Source organism: Macrobrachium rosenbergii, chromosome 7, assembly GCF_040412425.1.
Source record: "Macrobrachium rosenbergii isolate ZJJX-2024 chromosome 7, ASM4041242v1, whole genome shotgun sequence".
Classification (NCBI taxonomy): Eukaryota; Metazoa; Arthropoda; class Malacostraca; order Decapoda; family Palaemonidae; genus Macrobrachium; species Macrobrachium rosenbergii.
In genome coordinates, this window is record NC_089747.1 from 22,774,096 (window position 1) to 22,798,543 (window position 24,448).

At 36.5% G+C, this 24,448-nt stretch overlaps 1 protein-coding gene across 9 annotated transcripts in view; it reads left to right on the forward strand.

The window, feature by feature from the left end:
* The window catches only part of LOC136840229 (platelet-activating factor acetylhydrolase-like), a 54,738-nt gene extending 32,733 nt beyond the window's left edge, over positions 1-22,005 (forward strand). For 7 of the 9 annotated variants that reach the window (XM_067106820.1, XM_067106823.1, XM_067106822.1 and 4 more), the window contains 7 exons: positions 843-960; positions 1,221-1,380; positions 3,930-4,041; positions 6,131-6,333; positions 11,541-11,714; positions 12,393-12,541; positions 21,444-22,005. In XM_067106820.1, coding sequence (XP_066962921.1) covers positions 843-960; positions 1,221-1,380; positions 3,930-4,041; positions 6,131-6,333; positions 11,541-11,714; positions 12,393-12,541; positions 21,444-21,571 — 1,044 coding nt within the window. In that variant the 3' untranslated portion in view covers positions 21,572-22,005. The remainder of the gene's footprint in view (positions 1-842; positions 961-1,220; positions 1,381-3,929; positions 4,042-6,130; positions 6,334-11,540; positions 11,715-12,392; positions 12,542-21,443) is intronic. The other 2 variants (XM_067106824.1, XM_067106817.1) reach the window with 1 other exon arrangement.
* The last annotated feature ends 2,443 nt before the right edge of the window (positions 22,006-24,448 follow it).

Genomic DNA, 24,448 nt, shown 5'->3' on the forward strand with positions numbered 1-24,448 from the left:
CTCATGCACAGAGTCACCTGTATGCACATACTTGTCTACTGCAGTTTTCTTTATAAAGACTGAAGAGTCCAGGGGAATTTATCGCAAATATCACCTATTTTAGGTAGCGCGTTTATAATGAAAAATTCATTTCTGTTTTTATTAGTTCCTGTAATGTGCCGACATATACAGTGTGTAACAGACTTATGGTGGATTCGATCTTACGGTGCTTTTTCAGCACTGTTAACACCATTTTACAGCACCATAACTTGATGTTGTGTCAAGTTACGGCGCTAATGGCAAGAGTAGGCATCAAGTTAACAGTACTTATGGCGCTGTAACTTGATGCAACATCAGTTACCCGCCATAAGCACCATTAAAGTGCCAATAACGGCAAAACACCGACCTGCGGCAGAAATCAACTTACAGCACGGCACTAGAACAGATCCCTTGCTGTAAGTTGAGGACCTACTATTGATACTGTATATGTATTTGATACTATAATCCCCAAATTTTATCATTATTTTCTGTTATGTGTGCCTTTGGAATCTGATTTGATTATTTAATAACATGACTGTACAAAGTTAACAGTGTACATTGCAGTTCCTGTTGTATATGAAAATTTGTATATGCAAATTAGAGGCATATTGTGTAGTAAGCTCCTTTTTTTCACAAAGTGAAGATTTTTCCATTTCAGAAATGAAAACCAATTTTAAATGTTTGCTGGAATAGACTTAGGATTTTTATGAAAAAAAAAATTAATGTTCACATTATCCAGCTGATAAGACCTCTAGTAATTTAAATGAATATTAGCAACAAAAATATTTTGTTGTCAGTAAGCTGATTTTAATAATTCCTTGCAGAGTAAAATGGATAAGTGGACACCATGGTATTTGGGTGAAGAATATACGAAGGGTATGGCATCTTTTATGGCACCATCCATCTCTTCACTTTTCAGCATGTTGTTCAACTGGCAAATGCGTAAATTTTTTTAGTTTTTAATTTCTCATATTATGTATGGCATATCATTGCTGTTTTGTTTGATACTCTATTGCTTGTTTTGTACAGGTCAGTTAATTGAAACTTATGCAGATACACATGAAAATAAACTTTGAGATATGCATTTAAATCACTGAAAGAAGTCACTTCCAAGGTTATAGGAGTATCCTAAGGACCCTTTTTTTTCTGTGGTCAGTTGCATTGTAGTTATAAACGAGTCCATTAATCACTTTCTGTTTTAGGTGGCGCACTTATTCCAGCCATATGGGAAGAACCAATGATGGATAAGAAATTTCCTGTTGTTGTGTTTTCACATGGGCTCAGTGCCAATCGCTCCATCTATAGCACTGTTTGCACAGAATTATCGTCTCATGGGTTTGTGGTGGCTGCAGTTGAGCACAGGTCAGCTATTTGAAAAAATTTTTGCATTTAATTGTTAGGCTAATCTTAATTACAAACCTATCTTTTTTTTTTCAAGAGAACCCCAATTGCAATTCATGATCCACAAAATTCTCCCTGATGCCTCACATATTCTTAAAAGAAGACAGCAGTTAGCTAGTAGTAAGCTGCATGTGTGTAAAGCTCCCTTGGCAGCCATGAGCATCATTATTTGTATGTCTGTGAATGTTTTAACTTTAGGCTTGAAGGCCAACTATCTGATTTTGTGAGCTTTTCACCTGAGAGTTACATGGTTTGTTTTATTCATTCATTTTGTGTATAGTGTGTATATTGCTTATGAGTTGAGATCTTTTTCTCTGTGTCACGGAATATAACAACTAGATAACTACAGGTTGTATGGTTTTGCCCTCATTTGTAAGTGGTAATTTGTTAAGAATTTATGCATTCCATTTCATCTTTGTTCATGTGAAGAAAAAATATCAAGCCAATGTTGCTCCTATTCCCCTATCAAGTTTAGTGTTAGGGTTGCATTTTTTTTTTTTTTTTTGTATTTCATGCATATATGGTTATAACCATTAATTTTGATGCCTGTAATGCTAGTTATTAAATAAGGCTATTTATTATTTAATAAAAAATTAGATATTATTTTGTTTTAATGCTACTTATTATATTTCAGGATTAGATCCAAGTAAGGCTTAAGTATGTGTTTAGAAAGTTTTCTTCTCTCATACTCTTATTATTTGGTTAATTACTTGCTCAGTGTTTCATTTGGGGCTAATAAATCAGTTTTGATAATGGTAGTTCATTTAAAATGTTTTACATGTATCTTGTTCATTTTGGTTTCCTGTTCTAAGTACTTGGCTTCCTAGCAGAATTCTAATAATAAACGTATTCTTTGCTTTTCTTTTGGCATATAGCATGTGGTTTTATTCACATAATTTTTTCTCAGCGTGATATGCTACAGCCTAGTAATGCTTGTACTGCATACATGTCAGTCATTTCAGGAATAAAAGCTTTTGCTGTATATTTATTAGCAGTAGTAATAACATAGCAAATGGTACATGCAGTGAATTGGATTTTACCTATATAAGATTGTAAATGTCATTTTCCAGATGCCAACAAAATGTGTTTGTTTGAATGTAAATTAAACAGGTTCATATCAGTTGTATAGTAGTTGTTGATGATGTGTTTTGGTCTCCCTAACACTTGCAGACCTATGAATTTATAGAGCTCAGTTCATAGAAGTGGCATTTCTTGCAGACCCTTGTCAAGTTGAAGGTAATGGCCTTGGTTTATCCAGAAGGCTGGGAGCTGTACCACAAGAAAGGTTGTTTCCTAGGTCAGCAGAAGTTGAAGCTTTTGGAACCAGCCACAAGACCAACTTATATTTTAAGGATGTGTACAGTAGATGCTCTTGCCAGTTCAACAGAAGTTGAAAGATGAATGTGCTGAGACTGGATCCTCCTACCAGTACCTGGCAATCCTGTAGATGTTGGTTGCTTACAAGCAGTTCAGGACCCACTCTGATTAGCTATTGCTGAACAAGTTTACAGCTGCAGCTCAGCTGAACATCCACCCATGTGCCTGCTTTGACAGTGTTCGAAGTTTACTTTGGTAGAAACATTCTTAGAACTACAGGGCTGGAATGACATTGGTCTCTCTCTCCTTAGTGGTTCTTTTTATCATAAATAAGTAAATAGGGATTAAGATGCAAAGGAGTCACTATTATGACTTACGATTTGACCATTGTGGTATATCTCAGGCTGTTTGTAGTTCAAAAACTTCTGGGGTATGGAGACTGATTATTAACCTTAGACCCCAAACAGTTTTCTTCAACTTTTACCCTTCCAAGTGGAGATCATCTCCTCAGTCTGAAGGATGACTTTCTTGTGTATGTGGATCTAACAGGACATATTTTCAGATCACTTGTCACAGGTCTTCCAGGATATTTTCTAGTTCAAGAGCTTGTTTCATTCTCTCAAAGGCTCCACAGGTCCTACTGAGGTAATGACCCAACTTGTGGCCTGAGCTCATAGAATAGGTATCAAGTTAATGAGTTACAGTATCCAGATAACTGGCTGATCATGGCATTTTTATCTCTGGAGCTTCTAAAACACTTTGGCTATCTCATCAACCAGCGCTAAGAATTTCTAGCAGAAAAGGGTGAGACCTTGGTTAAAATTTAGTGCCCTACTGTGTCCCAAGTTCAGGCCTACAGTGTATGCATTAGGTTTTTCATGACTGCTTTCCATCTTAAGTAAAAGTGATAGTTGCTTTGTAATGTTCTTTGATGAATGTCATGTTGTTGTATTTCTTTCTCCTTTTCCTTTTACTTTTGAAACTTCCTCTAATATATGTACCTTCATATTTCATGAAATGAATAGTGTGGTAATAGCTAGGATAACTGAAATTAGAATGACCTCATAATTAAGTTTATTTTGTCAGGATTCCCCTTCTAGTTGAAAGAATTCAGTTTCTGTTTTTTTCTCTTGATTGAAGCAGTCTTTGCGACTGAGGTTGAATCTGATAAGTCAGTTTATTTTGATTTGCAGGGATACTTCTGCTTGTGCATCATTTACTCTGAGTGAAGATGGTAGCAAAGAACACATACTTTTTAGAACTCTTCAACCAAATGAAAAGGAATATGATCTCAGGAATCAGCAAGTAAGTATGTGTTGAGACAGTTTTTGTCTCTCACCAACTAATTAGCTTTAAAGTCAACTGGATTTGTCTTTTTTTTTAGACAGATATCTGTCTGCTTGTGTTAAGATACAGCCCTGTCATTCCCAAGATAGACTTCGTAGTGGACAATAGTATTAGAAATTAATTCCTTTTAAAGAATAGAAATAATACCTGTAAAACATTTTTTTCATCCAGAGTAAAGGCATTAGTGACTAAGCTCCTATCTAAATAACTAATTGAGATACTGCTTAGTTTTTGTGATCAGTAGGTAATCAGTGAATAATTATAAATGTTTCTGTATAGTTTGCGTATTATTTAAGGATTTTAATCAAATAAAACATTTGCGCTGATGAAGAGATCCATCCATAATTTAACCTTAAAAATGCTGTCTTACAATTCAAAAAATGTTATCTTACAATTCAAATTTGTTATTGGCAAATAACTGTTGCATTTTTTCTGACCGGCAAAATTTTGAAAACTAAAATAAACATAACTGTGATTTTGCAATTTTCATAAGTTGATGGTTCTATTTTGGTTGGTGCATGCACACGTTCACTGTATTATGTACCATGACTTAGGCTGTTGCAGCGTATAGATTTTTTGGCGCGTATTTTAAAATAATTTGTTTTAGGTTTTTTTTAATTCTTTTTTTTTTAAATTTCAAATAAACCCTTCTGAAGTTGATGTATCAGCAAACTGAAAATTTTGAACCGATTACAAAGTACTGCAACATATACGGTATAAACTGCCAGCCATGTTGCATCAGAGATTTACAGTAGTTGGCCAACAGTGCCTCAGTGTATGCAAGTTGATCGGGCTACGACTAGTGTAGTATTTTAAGATTCTAATAGTATTTGATGCAGGCATGTTCAGTAAGTTTTTTTTTATCACATAGAAACTAAATATTGCAATAAGAAATATTACAAGTATGGAATAATATTTTATTGCATAGTTACACTTGGGTAAAATACAGCATGAACATAACATCCCAAATAAAACACATAAAAAACATTAAAATTCATACAATACACACATTACAAATAAGAAAAACATTTTAATCTTCAAAGCCTGTAAGTATTTTGCACAACGTTACCAAGCATAAAAAAGCCAAGTGTGAATTTATCAAAAAAACTGATAAAAAAAGCATTGTATTACACAATTTCCACTTTGATTACAATAGCTGGTAACCCTTTTAAAATACTTCCATTTTACTATTGCCAACTGATAATGTTCCCTTAAAGTCCAGATCATTTAAGAAAAGCAAAAATACTGTACCAGGAATATTGGCGCAACTTTTAAGCTACTACTCATTTATTAACTCCACCGTAGTCTGCCCTATATGGAAGTGAATCTCTGTGACTTTGTCTGTTTTTTTTGTTTTTTATGATACTTTTCTTTATTTACTATTTAAACTAAGGATAATTTATGTACCGTCCTTTACTCAGAGATTAAATACAAGTATTCTGATTAATGTCCATCAAGATAACCTTTCTCCGGGGTTTAGACTGATGAAAAGCATAAGTTTGGCCTCTAGGACCTTTGGTAAACTTCCTCGACTTACTTTTGGAAAATGTAGCATCTTCAGTGGTGGGAAATATGGTACATTGCTATAATCTGCTTTGCTATTTCTCTCCTGTCCTTAGACTATAATTTTGTTTTACAATTTGTCTTTGGTTTTAAATATCTTATGTTGTTTACTTCATATTTTTTTCTATATTTTAATATAGAGGGGTATTATTTAATTCTTATACATTGTAGCATAGTAGTATATAATTTATTTCATATATCTTTTTTTTATATTTTTCCTGTCATTTGATGTATTAAAGGATAAATTAGGTTGTTATGTTTTATAAAGTGGTGTTTTATTACAAATAACATTGCAACTATATTTGAATGTCCATAGTTATACTTTTCTCTTGCTTTTATTTTTGTTTTAATTAATATTTCTTAATAACAATGGGAGTAACGTGCATTATTTTTTCAAAACTGTAGCAGTACGTGTATTTGGAAATTATTCTTCTTTTGTAAAACATTTGTTTTAGATTTTTTGCAGTTTTTTTATTACTTGCAGATCAAGATCAGAGTACAAGAAAGTGTAAGAGCACTAGATGTTCTTGAAAAATTAGAGCAAGGAAAAGTTACAAATGAACTTCCCTCCAAGTTTGATCTTCAGCAACTTTGTGGCCGCCTTGACTTGACAATGCCCATAATGTCGGGTCATTCATTTGGTGGAGGAACTACAATATGCACACTGTCAAAAGACAAACGATTCAAGTAGGTGCTCTAGTGTCTTTAGTATTTTAGCAGCCAAAGTTGACTGTTGTATTCCCAATTAATATGAGGATATGATTGACAGATTTTTACATGGCTAATTTTTTAACCGAATGGCAGGCAGAATTACCAGACTCAGAATCCCAGTTCCAAAGTATTTGGTTATTCACTGGATAGTCAGCACTAATGGAAATCCTTCAGATAGCAGAAGTTTTCTTTTTAATCTTTTTATGCAGTGTTGTTTCCTTCAAATGAGTAATTGTAAGTTTATTTTATTCATGGACAGGTGTTTTTTTTTTTTTAGTTTGTAAAATTGTTTCTCACTCATTCATTTTGTCAAAAATCTGTTTGTTTATACCACTGGTAATTTGAGGTAAGGCTACAGTATTATCCACACCTCATATTGGTGACATATGATATATACCTACGGTTTACAACAAACCAATTACTTAGACTATAGCCCAAACTGGTCCACTTTCGGATTGTGGAAGCATCTTAGCAATTACTGACTTAAGAGGAGCTCAGCATGATCCTAACCTCTTTATATAAGACATTGCAGTCATATTGTCAGGACAAACAAAATGAGAGTCCCTTTTGGAGGCTTCAGTTTTCTTAAATGGAAAGACAGCTAATAGCCCCAGGAAGCAGGTACGATACTCCCTCCAAGCAGGTGACTGTCATCCCCCTGACTGACAATCCTCCCAGTGGCCTCCCCAACCTGTCAGGGAGGCATCCATATGAGGCATGCAGCAGAGTAAGGGCATAAGCCCCACTGCAGCCAAAATAGAGTTAGCAGTACAACATTTTTCCCAAGGCTTTCCTCTATGCATCAGTAGTTCGTATGTGACCTTAGGCTTGAAACATTATGGTCTAATACGCCATTGAACACAAGTACTTTTTCACCTTTATGGGATGTAGAAACGTGGGTCAACAGACTCCCTTGCATAAGGGCACCTCCCCATTGTCCCTTTAAACCTGGGGTGGTACATGAAGGGGGTATGGGGGAGTGAGCATTGCCATCTCTCTCCACCCATCCCCCGCTCAGTCTCAGTGGCCAATGAAAACATGTACAGATTGGGTTCGCGTTTCTACTGGCATGACAATTGACACAGCTCTTTTCTTGTATGATGGGACACAGAGATGCCGTCCCATCCTTTCTCTCTGTTCTCTCTTTGCCCGCTAACACGCTGTTGTTTCACTCATAGATGCTGTTATTTTTTTTCTTTTTACGAGTATTTTCGTTGTAATTCAGTAGTGTATTAACTATGGCTGATAGTGTTGAGAGTGCCCAGTACTTTAGGGACATTTTGACACTCAAGAAGGAGGAAGGCTTCATGATACCCCTGAAGAAGAAGAGGTCCCAGTCAGAGGTGATGACGTTGATGTCTTGGACACAAATTTCATGTTAATGTTGCAGTATTTTCAACCCATTATTTTGGTATGCTAATGTTTTTGTTATTATTTTCATTTAATGTAATTTAAGAATTTTATTTTTTATTTACCATAAATCTAAAAAAATTTATAACATCCAAATTTTTTATTAAAAATAAGAAACTACAATCAGTATTTTTTATTGCTATTTACCTTTTTTTTATATTGAGCTTGCTTATTTTTTTGGTGTTTACCGTGACTTTTTCTTATGTGTTGTAATGTCAGTAATTAAGAGATGGCCAAAGAAAGTAAATTAAACTTCAAAAATCATTATAATCAAGCAAAATAACAAGCCGGCATACTCTACTCTACCTCACATTTTACGCTGTAGTTTAAATGTAACTTAATAATGCCATAACTTTTGGACATACTGTATGGTACAGGGATAAATATCCTTTAAAAGGTGAAAAGTAGATTAAAATCGTATGGTTTGTTTCAAAGATATTGATGTTTGAAAACTTTAATTGCATTTTTACTTTTTTTATATTGAGTTTGCTTATGTCTTTTGGTGTTTAACAAGCTGGCACGCTCTACTTTACCTTACATTTTATGCTATTGCTTAAGTATAACATATAATAATGCCATAATTTTTGGATATATGGTATATAGATAAATTTCCTTTAAAATGGTGAAAACTATATTAAAATCGTATGGTTGGCTTCAAAGATATTGATGTTTGAACACTTTAAGTGCATTTTTCTCAGTTATTGAAAAATGGCGCTTGCTCCCTTGCTCTGCTGGTTGCCTCATATGTATTATCACTCTTATGAACGGTGGATTCAGGTTGGCCTGTTTGCCAGAGTCCCCTTCCAGGTTCATAGACAGAGTATCTTCCCAGTCTCAGATGAAGGCCTTTTTCTGGCATGTTAGAGCCAGACCCTGTCAAATCTTTCAGTCCCAATCTCAGGATTAGATCTACCATAGACCCAAACTGTAACATTGATGTTTGGAAAAGCTGGGCTGTGCAAGGAATGTTCTAAGTCCTTCCTTATTCTGGTTTGATTGCTTTGGGGCTGCAAAGAGTAGCCCAACAAAGTCCCAGCCTCAGAAGAAGACCGCTGGATGTAAATAGGACTTGTTCCTGAGAAACCATTTGACTGGAGTCTGTCGACTACCACTGTCAGGTTTCATTGGAACCCTTCTCTGGTGGCTACCCAGATTAGCCAATCATCTAGGAAGGCCACCAGTTAAAATCCTTCATTCCTGAACTCCCATAAAATAGGTACAGTATATAGAAAAATTTATGCAAACAATATCTTTGTTCAAATTTGACAGGTCAAGGGTCACCCTTCATTCAGAAGAATGCTTCTCGGAAGGACTGAAGAGTGGTGGCAAATAAAGCCGTCTTTCTCTATGGTCCCCTTTTAAAAAGGAGGTCTGGTTTTTGGGAAAAACTACGTTAGAGGAAGGGGAGGATGGGACCATCTCTATCCTAGCCCATTGTGAATTATACTGTTACCCCCCAAAGGGAGGACTTCCACTGCATGTTATGCTTTAGAAGACACCCCCAACCATGCAAGTCCAATAGGGTTCCACCTCTTCCCTTCCCTGTAATACACTGTCCAGAAGTTGATTTTTCTTTCCCTGGTCCTGTTTGCTTCAAAAGGGGTGCTGATGCTATTGTTGTCCTTTCTTCTGTTGTTAGAGGGGACCTCAGTAGTGATTGGAGGCTTGTACAGCTCTGATTCACACCAAGCTTTCTTAGGCTACCTGAGTGTCCCTTTGAGCTGACCTCTAAAATTGCACACTCACTCTTCTGTTGGTGGGGACTGGTTCCCTACCCCTTAAAACACAGGACTCTGACCCCTACAGTGATCAAGCAAAGAGATGATGGCAGTGGATATATATATATATGTGTATATACATACATATATATATATATATGTATAGTAATACCCTGAACTTGTGCGATTCGAGTTGCGCGAATTCACAGACGCATGAATGTTTCATTGGTACCTAACTAATTGTTATACACAAGTTTTTCACAGACACGTGAACATTTGCGAATACTGAGTAACACTGTAAAAGTGTTTATATTTGATTTTTTATGTAATTTATAAGTTTTCAAGCTTTTATGTGTAAGTTAGATAACATTAAATAATAAAAATAATCATTCTCTCTCTCTCTCTCTCTCTCTCTCTCTCTCTCTCTCTCTCTCTCTCTCTCTCTCTCTCTCTCTTACTGAGATGAGAGAATTTTTATGGTAAACAGTATGTATACATAAATGTTTATTAGTTTCATATGACATATTAATTTTTTATCTAATAATAAGTACTAATTTTCAAATATTATTAATAATGATAATAATAATACTAATAATAATAATAACAATAACAATAATATAACTGTAGTTATAAAATTTATACTATGCATGTGATACGTATTTTAAATATCATTCCTGTATCTTTTGTGAACTCGCTCAGGGGCAAAGCTGTCAAATATGTCTAATTTATGTGACAGGATGGGGGTGTTGCCGATAGCAGGTCAAAGGATTCCTAAATAATCTGTCTCTCTCTCTCTCTCTCTCTCTCTCTCTCTCTCTCTCTCTCTCTCTCTCTCTCTCTCTCTCTCTGTAATAATTCATAAATAATTTCCCTCTCTTAACTTAAGGACAACAATTCTCTCTCTCTCTCTCTCTCCTTGTAATAATTCATAAATAATTTCACTCTTAACGTAAGGACAACAGTTATCTCTCTCTCTCTCTCTCTCTCTCATTTGTAGTTAGCGCTCATACATATTTTACAACCCGTTACTATTTCTTTGTACGTCTTTACCTATACAATAGAAAATTTTAAATTGATCTCATTTTACCCGTACCATCCATGAACTGTAAATGCGCTAGTGTGGCAAATATTATGTTCTAAAACACAGAGACAACTAAGAGTTGTGTTAGTCCAAATAAAAAACACTGTCTGTTCATGAAAAATCATTTCAGAACAAAGAGAAAGAGACATATTAGAATAAAGTACTTCTTAAAAACGAGGTTGAGAGGACTTCTAAAAATAGATTGGTTGGAGGGGGGAGAAAGAGAAATATTATGGTAGTCTTCACACTCCTATATTTTTACGTCAACATTTATTTCTTTTTTAAGGGTAGTGTATTGAGCTAACTTTTGAATGAAATCACAGTAACTGTAATTTCATTTAAAAGTTATCTTAATATTTTAGGAGCATGATTGAGGTCATATTTAGTGTTTAAACTCTAGAAATAAGCATTTATTAGCATTTTTAGAGACCATGCCAAACTTACGCGAAAATTCATTTTGTGTGAGGAGTTCTGGAACCTAACCTCACGTAAGTTCGGGGTATGACTGTGTATATATATATATATATATATATATATATATATATATATATATATATATATATATATATACACACAGTATATATATGTGTATGTATAGGATAGCTAAATGAAAAATTAATGAAGTAAGGTAAATAATTTTACCAAGGTAAGCTGAAGAAAACATAAAAATTGTAATATAAAATAATAAACAGCAATAAGAACTTATAAGCACCAAAACATATAAGCCACATTTGATGCATGTTCACCCGGACTTCAGACCAGGCTATAGTTTTCAGTATATATTTAAGTTTACACAACCATCATTAGTGCATGCATTGCAAGTGATTGCGTGTGGTTTTATAAGTTCTTTTACAGAAATTATAGGAGGTACAGAGTGAAAAAAGTACGAGTAGAGATAATGCACTACTGTATATGGTTTCGTATGCATTGACAAAGACAAAAATAAACCTTTAAAGAGATTTCTTTGCTTTCAGAGTAGGTGTTGCACTTGATCCTTGGATGTTCCCTTTGAAGGATGAGGTTGATGAAATTTGTAGTGCATTAACACAGCCGCTGTTGTGCATATCCACAGAAGCTTTTCAGAATGAAGTTAATTTGAAAGCTATGAGTAAGCTTAATGATGAAACCACAACTTTCGTTACAATAAAGTAAGTTTTGCTATTTTTATACTTATTTGATTTTTTGAGTAATGTCAAGAACTTTAAGCATTTTGGTGCATAGAAAAGTGTAGGAGCATAATATAGCTTTGATATCATTAAGATAATGAGTCAACAGAAAGGCAAATTGTGTACATCGTTCTTATGGAACTGCAACTGCCAAAAATGTTTCATTAATGCACAGTAATATAATTTTACTATAGTGCTGATGTAGCTGAACTAAAGCTGCCCATAAGGAGGTGCCACAGTTTCCAAACGGATGTCCTCAAACCTGTTTATTTTTTAAATACTGTATCTACATTGACTCCTTCACTGCAGTATTATAATGTTTATATCATCAATAATAATTGTTTTTCTTTTTACATTTACAAATACTTTTTTTGTAATACTGTATTGTGATTATATAATATTGAGACACACTATAGTGCAATCACTATAGTGTGTCTCAAATGTAAATGTAAAAAGAAAAACATTAATATCAGTCCTGCAGAGTGCTGACCATTTCTTTGAATTTTTGCATACCCAGACTCACTGCAAATGAAATTTACAGTTACTTACTAAACTCAATTAGATTACATTTGTTTAAAAAATTACCAGAGTACTATGGTTACAAAATTCTTACCTTACCTCACAAAAGGTAACAAGTGATCAATTTTTTTTTCCTTATAGAGGTACTGTCCACCAGAACCAGTGTGACACTCCATTTCTTGTTGGGCCAATAGGGAGAGTCTTTGCTGGGGCATCATCTCCCTTAGACCCTGGAACAGCAATGGATATCAATAATAGGCTAATGATCAATTTTATATGCAAACATTTAGGTAAGATTTTTATTTGTTGTTAAATTGATATAACTAAATTTTCTTGCTATAATTATAGTCATAACAATGCAAGTTAGTCCTGGTTATAAGGTGCTGGTTTTGTTGAAAGGCATTTTCCAGATATGTGCCTGTTTTTCTTTATGAGCAACAAATATATCTTGATTTTGTCGGCTCTTCTAGGTATTAATGTATTAATCTAGTTTATATGTACAGTATAGGATTCTGGTAATATATGCATGGCCAAATTTTCTGTAATTCTATTTAAGCTTTATGTTGTTTAAAGGGATGTACTCTTACTTTTATTAAGTTTCACTTTGATAAAGCATTTTTAATTACTAATTGTGTTTACTGTGGCAAACTGTATGCATATTGCTTCTACATTGGAGTGTCCTTGCTGCAAATATTATGCTTTTACATATTGATGAGTGTTGAAAGTGCTGATACCTATTAAACTTTCTGTGTATTTTATGAGAAGAAAAAATTACTCAGTGAACAAATCTTTGGCCTTGTGTTGAAGTGGTTAACCATGAACTTTAGAAAAGTAACCTGTATTTGTTTAAACTTCGTTTTCTGAAACATACTACCACATGAAGATCCAGTAAAAAGTTGTACAGGTATTATTATTATTATTATTATTATTATTATTATTATTATTATTATTTATTTTTTATTTTTTTATTTTTTTTTATCATAGTCATCCTATTCCACTGGGTGGTTTTTATAGTGTGGGGTTCCGGGTTACATCCTGCCTCCTTAGGAGTCCACCACTTTTCTCACTACATGCGCTGTTTTTAATAGCACGCTCTACTGCATGAGTCCTGGAGGTACTTCGGCTTCTAGTTTTTCAAGGTTCCTTTTCAGGGATCTTGGGATCTTGCCTAATGTTCTTTTCAGTAGGGGTACAATTTCCACTGGCATATGCGATATCCTTCTTATTTCTATTTTCAGGTCTTGATACTTATAAATTTTTTTTCTCTCTCCTCATCTACTCTGGTGTCCCATGGTATTGCAACATCAATGAGTGATACTTCTTGATTTTGTCAATCAGCATCAAGTCTGATCTATTGGCATGCATCACCCTATCTGTTCTGATACCATAGTCCAGAGGATCTTTGCCTTATCATTTTCTATCACTCCCTCAGGTTGATGTTCGTACCACTTATTACTGCAGGCTAGCTGTGTTTCTTGTACAGGCTCCAGTGGAGGGCTTTTTGCTACTGAATCATGCCTCTTTTTGTACCGGTTCTGTGCAAGTGCCGGACATTCAATTGCTATGTGGTTTATGGTCTTGTCCTTCATATTGCAATTCCTGCATATGGGTGAGATGTTATTTCCATCTATTGTTCTTTGGACATAACTTGTTCTTAGGGCGTCATCTTGTGCCGCTGTTAGCACTCCTTCTGTTTCCTTCTTGAGTTCTCCCCTTTGTAGCCATTGCCATGTTTCATTGCTGGCCATGCCTCTATTCTGTTTTTCTTTCTCTTGTCTGTATATTTCTGGGTCCTTGTCTGCTTCTATCAGTCCTTCTTCTCATGCACTCCTTAGCCACTCGTCTTCATGGTTTTCAGATATTGCCCTAGTGCTCTTCTCTTGATGTTGACGACGTCCTCTATGGTTAGTAGACCTCTCCCTCCTTCCTTTTGTGTTATGTATAGTCTGTCTGTATTTGCTCTTGGGTGTAGTGCTTTGTGTATTGTCATGTGTTTCCTAGTTTTCTGGTCTATGCTGCGGAGTTCAGCCTCCGTCCACTCCACTACTCATGTACTGTAACTGATTACTGGTACTGCCCATGTGTTTATGGCTTTTGTCATGTTTCCGGCATTGAGTTTTGACTTGAGTATCGCCTTAAGTCTCTGCATACATTCTTTCCTGATCGTGTTCTTCATGTTGTGTTTTTTATCCTCTCCTTCTATTATTCCCAGGTATTTGTATCCTGTCTCGTCTATGTGTTCAATGGTATTCCTGTCTGGTAGCTTCATCCCTTCAGTCCCTGTCACTTTGCCTTTTTGTATATTGTCCAAGGCACATTTTTCCATTCCAAACTCCATCTTGATGTCCCCAGATACAATCCTTACAGTCTGGATAAGGGAATATATTTCCTTGATGCTCTTATCATACAGCTGATGTCGTCCATGAACACCAGATGGTTAATTCTGTTGCCTCCTTTCTTGAGTTGTTACCCTGCATCCATCTTCTGCAGTACTTTTGTCATGGGAATCATGGCTACTACGAAGAGTAGTAGGGACAGTGAGTCTCCTTGAAAGATCCCTCTCCTGATGTTAACCTCTGCTAGTCTTATCCAAGAGCTTGTAAGTACTGTATTCCAGTTGCACATTGTATTTTTCAAGGGGCTGATGGTGTTTTCCTCTGCCCCATATTTTCAGGCATTCTATTAGCCACTTGTGTGGTATCATGTCGAAGGCTTTCTTGTAGTCAATCCATGCCATGCTTAGGTTGGTTCTCCTTCTCTTACTATTATTCATTACCATTTTGTCTATCCTGTTCTTTTGTGCCCTTACACTTCCTTGTGCAGCCTTTCTGTTGGTGGAGGATGGTATTTGTATCCTCTAGGTAGTTGTATAGCCTTTCACTGATGTTACCTGTTAGTAACTTCCACCTTATTGGTAGGCAGGCGATAGGCCTGTAGTTACTTGCTATATTTCCCTTGTTCTTGTCTTTTTGAACTAAGTATGTTCTCCCTATGGTCATCATATTGCACTTCCTGCATATGGGTGAGATGTTATTTCCATCTATAGTTCTTTGGACATATCTGGTTCTTAGGGCCTCATCTTGTGCCACTGTTAGCATTCCTTCTGTTTCCTTCTTGAGGTCTCCCCTTTGTAGCCACTGCCATGTTTCATAGCTGGCCAATTCTTTTGTCTGTCTCATGTACTGTCCATGCATTGGTTTGTTGTGCCATTCCTGTTCTGTTTTTCATTCTCCTGTCTCTGTATATTTCTGGGTCTTCATCTACTTTTATCAGTCCTTCTTCCCATGCACTCCTTAGCCATTCTTCTTCACTGGTTTTCAGATGTTGCCCCAGTGCTCTGCTCTTGATGTTGACGCAGTCCTCTATGCTTAGTAGCCCTCTCCCCCCTTCCTTTCATGTTATGTATAGTCTGTCTGTATTTACTCTTGGGTGTAGTGCTTTGTGTATTGTCATGTGTTTTCTAGTTTTCTGGTCTATGCTGCGGAGTTCAGCCTTCGTCCTCTCCACTACTCCTGCGCTGTATCTGATTACTGGTACTGTGTTTATGGCTTTCGTCATGTTTCTGGTGTTGAGTTTTGACTTGAGTATTGCCTTAAGTCTCTGCATATATTCTTTCCTGATCATGTCCATCATCTCTTGGTGTTTCATATCCTCTCCTTCCATTATTCCCAGGTATTTGTATCCTGTCTCATCTATGTGTTTGATGATATTCCCGTCTGGTAGCTTTATCCCTTCAGTCGTTGTTACTGTGCCTTTTTGTATTATTATTATTATTATTATTATTATTATTATTATTATTATTATTATTATTATTATTATTATTATTATTATTATTATTATTAGTTAGATATTAACATCAAACATGCCACTGTTTTAAATAAGCTAATGCTTCATTTCAAAGTGTTGACCTCATTCTAAGATTTATTAAAGAATAGTGTTAATTTTGCCCAGCTTAAAGTAACTGGTGGGGATTTCCTAAACTGGCTTTGTGAGAAATATCTTCCTACACTCCTACATTCCTGTAGTTCCACTTAGGCTTTACAGTTGCTAATTGCAACTTTGGTACAAACTTCTGACTAGGGGAGCAAACTGGTGCTTTATTTTTTCCTTCTTTTCTTTGTTTCTGGAAGATTATTGGGAACCCTGTGCATTTTTACTGCCCATCAAATTGCTTATTTGGTAAATTTGTTAGATGCTTTTTCAAAATCCATAAATATTTGGCTTAACCTCCTCCTTTTCACATGCCATTGCTCTTGCAATTGTCTTTTTTTTTTAAAGATCATCTCTATGTTCAGTGTTCCTGGCATGAAGTCCAAGTAACAGTTGATAATTTTAACATTTTCTCTTCTCTTTCCTGTGGTACCTTTGCCCATATTTTGATTTCTTGGTGCTATGTCTTCTTGTTTTTTGTATGTTGTTTTTGTAATGCTTTATTTCCAGTTTTGTAGTCCCATCTATTCATACAGCCTTGATACATGTAGTTTCTTGTTTATAAATGTGATAAATTAATATTGGAATGTGGGCAACAAATGTTCATCAGAAGTTACTAAGGGTCTTCTATCATGTGCTTCCTTTCCCATTCAGTTAGGTATACAGAGTGCTGATCTACACAGCTTTAAGGCTATATTGTTTATATTCTTGTTATCTTATTGCAAACCAGTTCAGGAATTTATTCAGTTTGTTGACCATCCCTCAATCCACCTCAAGGTCACTGTCACTTGTATTCCCTTTCATAACATACTTCATTACATACTTCAAGTAACTGATTTATTACGTGAGGCAGATTTTTAATGCCTGAAGGTGCTATGTCTCATCTTTTTAAGGAAGATCTTCCTTTTAAGACACCAAAACCCTTATAGTGTCGTCCCGGCCCTGACACCTTTTAGACAAGTTTACATAGAGAGAAATGGAAAGGAGAGGATTGAAAATCACTGTATGCAATATAGCTTAAGATCACAGGAAAGGAAGCAAAGAAAAAAAAAAAAAGAGTTAAGAAGTGGTCATGTTGATGCTGTGGGAAAGAAGTTGGGGTGGTGAACTCAGAACTATGCATTGAACATAACCAATTTTACAAAAGATGCTCAGGATTGCAACAAATCACATGTAGTTAGAGGTTTGTGATGCCTGAAATGTACAGTATAAGAAGAGGAGTGCTAAGTTGTGGTAAAAGGATATTGAGAAAAAAAATCCCAATATCCTGGATTATGAAGAAAGAGATTGCTAGACTATCGCTAGATAAAGTTTTGCATTAGTAGAGAGAGCAAAAATTTGTATTTCTCTATTCAGCAGACATGGGCATTGTCGGAAAGTGGAAGAGATTTTGAAAAGGCATGGCTACAAATTGATTGGATTCATTGCAGTTCATTGAGAAGATCCCATTACAAGTGGAATTGTTTAAAGCAAAGGTGTCAAACAGCTACAAAGTGAACAGAGGTGTCAGTTTGAGATAGTTTGGACGTGTGTAGGGATGAGGAACAGTAAGAAAAGTAGCTGATATGGAAATAGCAGTATAAAGGTTGGTAGAAAGGCCCAGCAATCCATAAAAAATGTCATAAATGAAGATTTAGATTAAATGGGATTTCAGGCAGAATATACACAAGACAAGAGTGTGGAGAGAACTCATTTCATGTCTAGACCTTTTGAAGTGAAAACCTAACATAAAATGTTTCTTCAGTAATTCTGCACTTTCTTGTTTCTGTAATGAGGAATGGCAATATAGCAACCAGTAACCATATTCTGTCAGTTGGCTCACTTAAATTTTGGAAGGTATTTAACCCAGTCACTAGGCATTTGGGAATATATTTCACTCTGTTCTGTATGACTTGTTGTTCAAGATATGATACTCACTCTGGCATCTCCTTAAAGCAGAATTGTTGTACTCTCTTGTGGTATGGTCCAGAAAAAAAAAAAAAACAAAAGAATAAGAGGTCAAATTGAAGAGTTGAACATAACTGAATATGCCATGCCAGTGTATCATCAGTGACTCAGTTGTTGGATTTTGGATGATGCATCATAATTTATCCAAAGGATTAAGTGCCTTCCTTGGATAACAACAATCATCTCAAATTATTTTCAGATTTTCGGGCCTATTCTTCTTTAGAGTGAATATTTGAATGATGTTATGACCTAAATTATGGTATTGGAATTATTTGTCATTAGACTGGGAAGATATGCCATTATTCCTTGTTTTGACTTCAGGAGGCAGAACAGAGGTAGGGAGGCAACTTGCAAGTAATTGGTATCAGTAATTAAGCAGGGCAAGTGAAATAGCCTTCAAAGATGCCTAGGTCAACATAATTACAGAATGGAGAATTTGCTCATGTGATCTTTAAGGCAGTAACATGACTCAGTGACAAAATCATAAATTATGAGTATTCAAGGCTTTGATGCTAGGTATAGGTAACTGGTACAAACATGAGAGATGAAGTGCAAGATGCACTAAGGTAGAAACTCTTGACACAGATGATCACATGGGTTACCAGAAAAGACATTGAAGATGTGTGCTGCCCTCAGGTTTTAATAGAATCTTGGATGGTATACCCTCTGGTTTCATGCTCTGTACCTGCATGTTAGTGGGTTACGATTCATTGCTCTGATCCCCGATTCTTGATGATGTTGTTGGAAAGACATGTACTGTACTGCTTTTTTTTTTTCTGTGTTAACCTTCCAGGGTGCTGCTTGGTGAAGTTTGAACTTGCTCTTTTGATGGTATTAGGTGATAATGGCCCATGCCATCTTTGTTGATCTGGCTTTCAGGATAATGGGCATTTCATCCCCAGAGTCCTGTTTGTTTTCATCAGGAAACTTTCATCTGCAGGGGTGGCTTGGGATGGTTGTCTGTTTTTCTGTTGCCCTTGTGGCAGCTGGTACTTTGAGGGGTTGGCATAGCATGTTGCTTCCACAGTGATTCCCTCTATGCAGTTTTATTTTGTTCCAGAACAGGTCCTCAATTCATCAAACCCCTCTTTTGGGCAACGTTTTATGTAATCCTTATTCACTGTGATTCCAGAAAAGTTACTGAGGTATGTAATTCCTTTCATTCCAGCCATTTTTGAGTTTCTGGTGTTCTTGGTGCTTTGATTACAATCAATGACACAGATGTCCTTTGAATGCCAAGAGGGATAATATGGACCATTGAGACTGGGTTTTTTATTGTGGATTGCTTCTTCTCCTGAGTGCCCTTCTATGATTAGGGAAGGACAAAAGTAAATTTCTTTGCTTGCGATATTGTGCAAGGTCTTAGGTGTTAGTGAGAGTGCCATGGCTCATCCTGTTTGCTTTGTTTTTGTCTTTAGCAATCCTCAGTTCTGTTCTCTTTGAGCGGGTTCAAGTTGTATGGGTTGCTGTCGTTGCACTCCAACCCAAGAACAGCATAGGTGTCTTCAATGATTTCTGGCTCACATGTTTTCATTAATCCTGGTTTTGACTTCTTTACATTAGACTTCTGGAGTAACCTTTTCACTCATTTTTGTGACCTTCCAGAGTAACCTTTTCACTCATTTTTGTGACCTTCCATGGTCACTGTGTTTCATTAAGGCCTGATTATCAGGCATACCTTAAAGAGGGTGGCTGTCTTTGGTCATGACAATGGATGCTTCATGAATGCAAGGTCCTCTCCCTCCACACCTACCTCTTTTTGTGGATTTTACCTAATAACAGGTTCTTGCCTGGCCATTTTTTTTTTTTTTGGTTCCTGTTATACCATCTTCTTCTTCCATCTAAAGATGTTGATAGGCTTTTGTTCTTCTCTTTAATAGGTCTTCTTCTCTCCCTATCTTCAAACTTGTTTTGGAAGAACAAGCTCCTAACTGCCAAAAATTTTTGTATTTATAAACCCTTTGACTCCTGTTGTTTCACAGACTTCAGTGGGCTTTCAAGTTGTTCCTTGATAGCACCTTCCACAGTCTCACTTTTCACTTTTTAAGCTGTTGCCAAGCTCAGTCTCAGCACTTATGTGGGCTTCATACTCTCTCTGATGGAGCCTCTCATGCCAGTGGTTGGAATATATGGAGGTAGTCACTGGCCTGGAGCTCATGGATGAGAATCTCTTTTTAATAAAGTCTCATTCTTTCAGCCCGTGACTTTGGATACCTTGCTGTGCTTTTTTTTTCCCCTGAAGTTCTCCTTTACTGCCCTTGGGGACCTCTATCAAGTTACACCTCCATCTGTTCACATCTTTCTGGCCTTGTCTCAAGTCACTGGATTTAGGCTCTCTCACAGTTTCCTAGCAGCATGTGGCTAGACGTTTCATAGGAAACGTTTTCCTTGCTCAGCTCAGGATCAGCACCCTCCTGCTGGGAAGTGTGATTTTCATGAAGTGCCCTTATTACACCTCAGGTGCTTAGCATGCTGACAACCCAAAGATATGTCGTCCATTTCATTCTTTACTAACAGAAGTTACCTAGATTTCTGAGGTTGTTGGCATCTTCTGTTCTCTTCTGAGGCTCTTCTGCTTCCTCCCTTCTCAATTTGTATTCAGGCTGATTGTGATTAATGGGTTTTGTAGAACAGATGATGTTTTTGAAAGAAAATGTGTATTTGTACAAGCCCATTAATCATAATCTTTAGTGCCCTCCTCCCTTGCCCTCATTCTTCCAGATGGGGTTTGGCACAAAAGAATGAGTAATATAGCTCATGGTGGACTGTGGTATGGGCATGGGTAGTGAAACTTTTCTATCATTTCATCAGGTTGGTGTAAGTAAAATTCTTTTACGTGTACCATAGTAAGGCTAATTTTAACTTCTGGGTTTGTATAAAAAATTTTTATTTTTAAAATGTAATTTTACAAATTTGTAGTTTTTTGAGAGTCCTACATCACATTGCCATAAATGCCCACATTCCCACCCCATTAATGCCTACATCCTAACCACATAAATGACTACATAAATAAGATTGGATGACTGACTGCAGTATAAAGAGCTTTAGCAAGTAAGCTTGAGGGTTTTTCGTTTTGGAACAATAACTGTTGCCCATTTCCCCAGTAATCATTATTGACTACACACCAGTATATTTCATCTCTTGACAGAGGTCTTTTGTTGCTAGTAATAAGTAAAGCATCTGTGAAATGAGGTTGTGCCATAGTTAGAGCATATTGAAATTTTTTCAGGTGTAAACTATTTTAAGATCTCTCAACCCTAGCTTTTAGAGTAAATTAGTGGTATTTCTGTTATTAACACAACTCCTTCCTCGCAGGTGAGCTGACAAAATCTTGCAACAATTATTTGCCTTATATAGAAAGTCAGAAGGACAAGATGGTATCCGGTCTCTATGGTAAAGGGAAATGCATGCTTGGATGGGATGCTGACTATCATGCAGTATAAAATCAATGTAGCTAATTTACTTTGCATGTTAGAAGGTGGAGGTAGATAGTGGATATTTTAAATAACTTTTATTACTGCATGAAGGTAATTAATTACAGGAAGTGGTGATGGTAGAGTAAGAATGTGTTTTTGACAGACACAGCAATACAATAACATCTCTTTGAATACATTTTGAGAATAGCTTACTTCACAGGAATGAATTTTGATCTTCAAGAACAAATCAAGAATTTACTGAGTAGGAGTGACTCTGTCATCTATGGTCTATATGGAGACGAACAGAGGAAATTAAAGTCAAAATTATGATATTATTCAGATATCCAGATATATTTTTCAAAATACCTCTTTGTATGCTTTAAGCAGCTGGAATGAAATATATTTAGATGCCATATTTACAGATTATTGAATAAAATATGCAGTATACTGCAGTCAGAAAATGATGTTTTTCATTTGTTTAAAAACCCTATTACAGTATTTTGTTTAGAATTTGGTGTTATTGGTACACTAAAACAGGTTTTGACATAGGAAAAACCTATTTTTGGTATTTGAGTCCTCAAGGAGTTACTTCCCATGGTCTGCCAGAGCTCTATGGTGACCAAACCAATACTGTATCAAAGAATTTTCTTTTAGTCAGTCTCTTTGCCAGGTATTGTGTCACAATGATAAACACTTTAACACATGATGGAGTATGTAATGGAGTCAAAGATATGAGGGCTCGTTCCCTTATCTTACAGCAAAGCTGTACTCAGGTTATTTCCTTCGTCAAACATGCTAAAAGAGGAAGTGATTATAGTGCATCCACAGTACCCCATATTGTTGACAAACAGACAAGCAAGAGACCAAGGAAGCCATTACTTTCTGTTGGTCAATGCAGAATGATCCGTTGCCCAAATCCCATGCATTTCTGTCAGGGAAGTGGGTGGGTTTTGAGTACTCAACAGCAACTACCACAAATAGGTTTTTCCTATGTCAAAACCTGGTTTTTGATAGCATAGTTGCTTGTTTTGTCCTCAAGGAGCTTTAAAAAGAAATTGACAGGTGACAAAATGGTTTAAGCTCTCAAATTTAAGTTCCAACAACCCAAAGAAAAAACATTTCTGGTCCCAAGTGAAACCACAAGTTTCAAGCCCCATTCTTTATTCCAAATACCCCTTAGGTTTAGGTAACAAAGAACAAGAAACTAAAAAAGAACTTACGTTTTAAGATATAGTTCTACAGTGACTTACCTAAGCATGCTGGGTTTAATTACAGTATTGTCACACCTTCCCCCAGAAACAGTTAGCATACCCACCCATCAGGAAGACCCCTGGTTTTCTGCTGTAGCACCTATGGGGTTAGGACTAATCATGCCACCTACTGATACACAGCGCAGTCGAATTTGTTCAAGCTCGTGGCAGTAATGTTGTAAGAATACTGTCTCTGATGACTACCCTGTACATTCCGAGACTTCTTCAAAAGAGACATTTCTGAAGAAGGTCAACGATGTACTTACTTTCCTAATATCATGTGACCTAGGAAAGGAGTGTGGATTTGCCTTATTAATGAGGGACACTAAAATTGTTCTCACTCCTTGTAGAAAGAGTGGTTTGTTTGTGCTAGGGTGTAGGAAAATCAGACCCTCTGGGATGTTTGCCATGACCTTTAGGTAAACCTTAAGTACATGAACCAGGCATAATGCCTTGCCTGCTAAATTGAGTTTTCTTATCAAAACAGGAGGTTTCCTTCTTAAAGGATTCTCATTCTTGGCCAGGAATGATGGGCCAGGGGACAATGATAACTGATGGTCAGCTGTTTGCGTGATGTATCGTCCCCATCTAAGAGAGCCCAATTCACTATTACGAGCTCCTGATGCTAGAGCAATCAAGAAGATTACCTTTTGCAGCATGTGAGTTGTGGCTGTATTGGATCTGTATTGTAACAGCAAGGCGTTTGTCTTCAAGAAGGTATATGAGAAAATTTAAAAGTGTTTCCATAGAGATCTTAACTGGGCTCTCAGCATGGACATAATCTAACCATATCTTCCATGGGGACTGGTATGTCAGATAGATGATGTTCTTAGTTTTTGCACTAGGTACCTAGCAATGCTGGTTGAGTAATTCTCATGGTAGACAATATTTTAAAAAATTCACATGTGAAGGACTCGGCTCAGAAAGGGGGATGCGTAGACGACTTTCCCTCCTACTGTCTGGGATAGAACAGCGGACGTTAGTGGAACTGATCTCTTCGCACAGGGCCTATTAAGTAAGCTGTTCCTTTGAAGGTTAGAAGATTGCTCAAAACCTTCGAAATCTGAGACAATGGAGGAGAAAGGTACATTGTCTTCCATTTGTTCCAGACTTGTAGGAAGGCATCTCTTGCTGTTGCTTGATTGTCCAATTTTGGAGACACATACACTGGAAGTTTGTGATTCTCATATGTGGGAGACAGGTCCACTTCTGGTTGTGGAAGCATGTTTGCTATTGTTTGAAAAGAGTGGTTGTCCAACAACCACTCTGTTGAGGCTGTCATTTTCCTTGATAGAGAGTCTGGTATTACATTGAGAGAACCTGTGAGGTGAATTGCAGACAAGTGCCACTTCCTTGTTTGCACCATCCAGAGTATGGCTAGCATTACCATATTGAGAGATGAACATGATCCTGACCTCTTGATGAAGGACATTGCAATCATGTTGTCTAGAACCAACAAAATGTGTGTCTCTTTTGGAGGTTTGAGTTTTTTGAGAGAGAAAAAGACAGCCATCAGCTCCAGGAAATTGATATGACAATTCCTCAGAGTAGCTGACCACCTCCCTGCCACCTGACGATCCTCCCAATGTCCTCCCCAACCTGTCAACGAGGCATCTGTATGTATTGTCACTCGTACAGACGGAGGAGTCAGGTG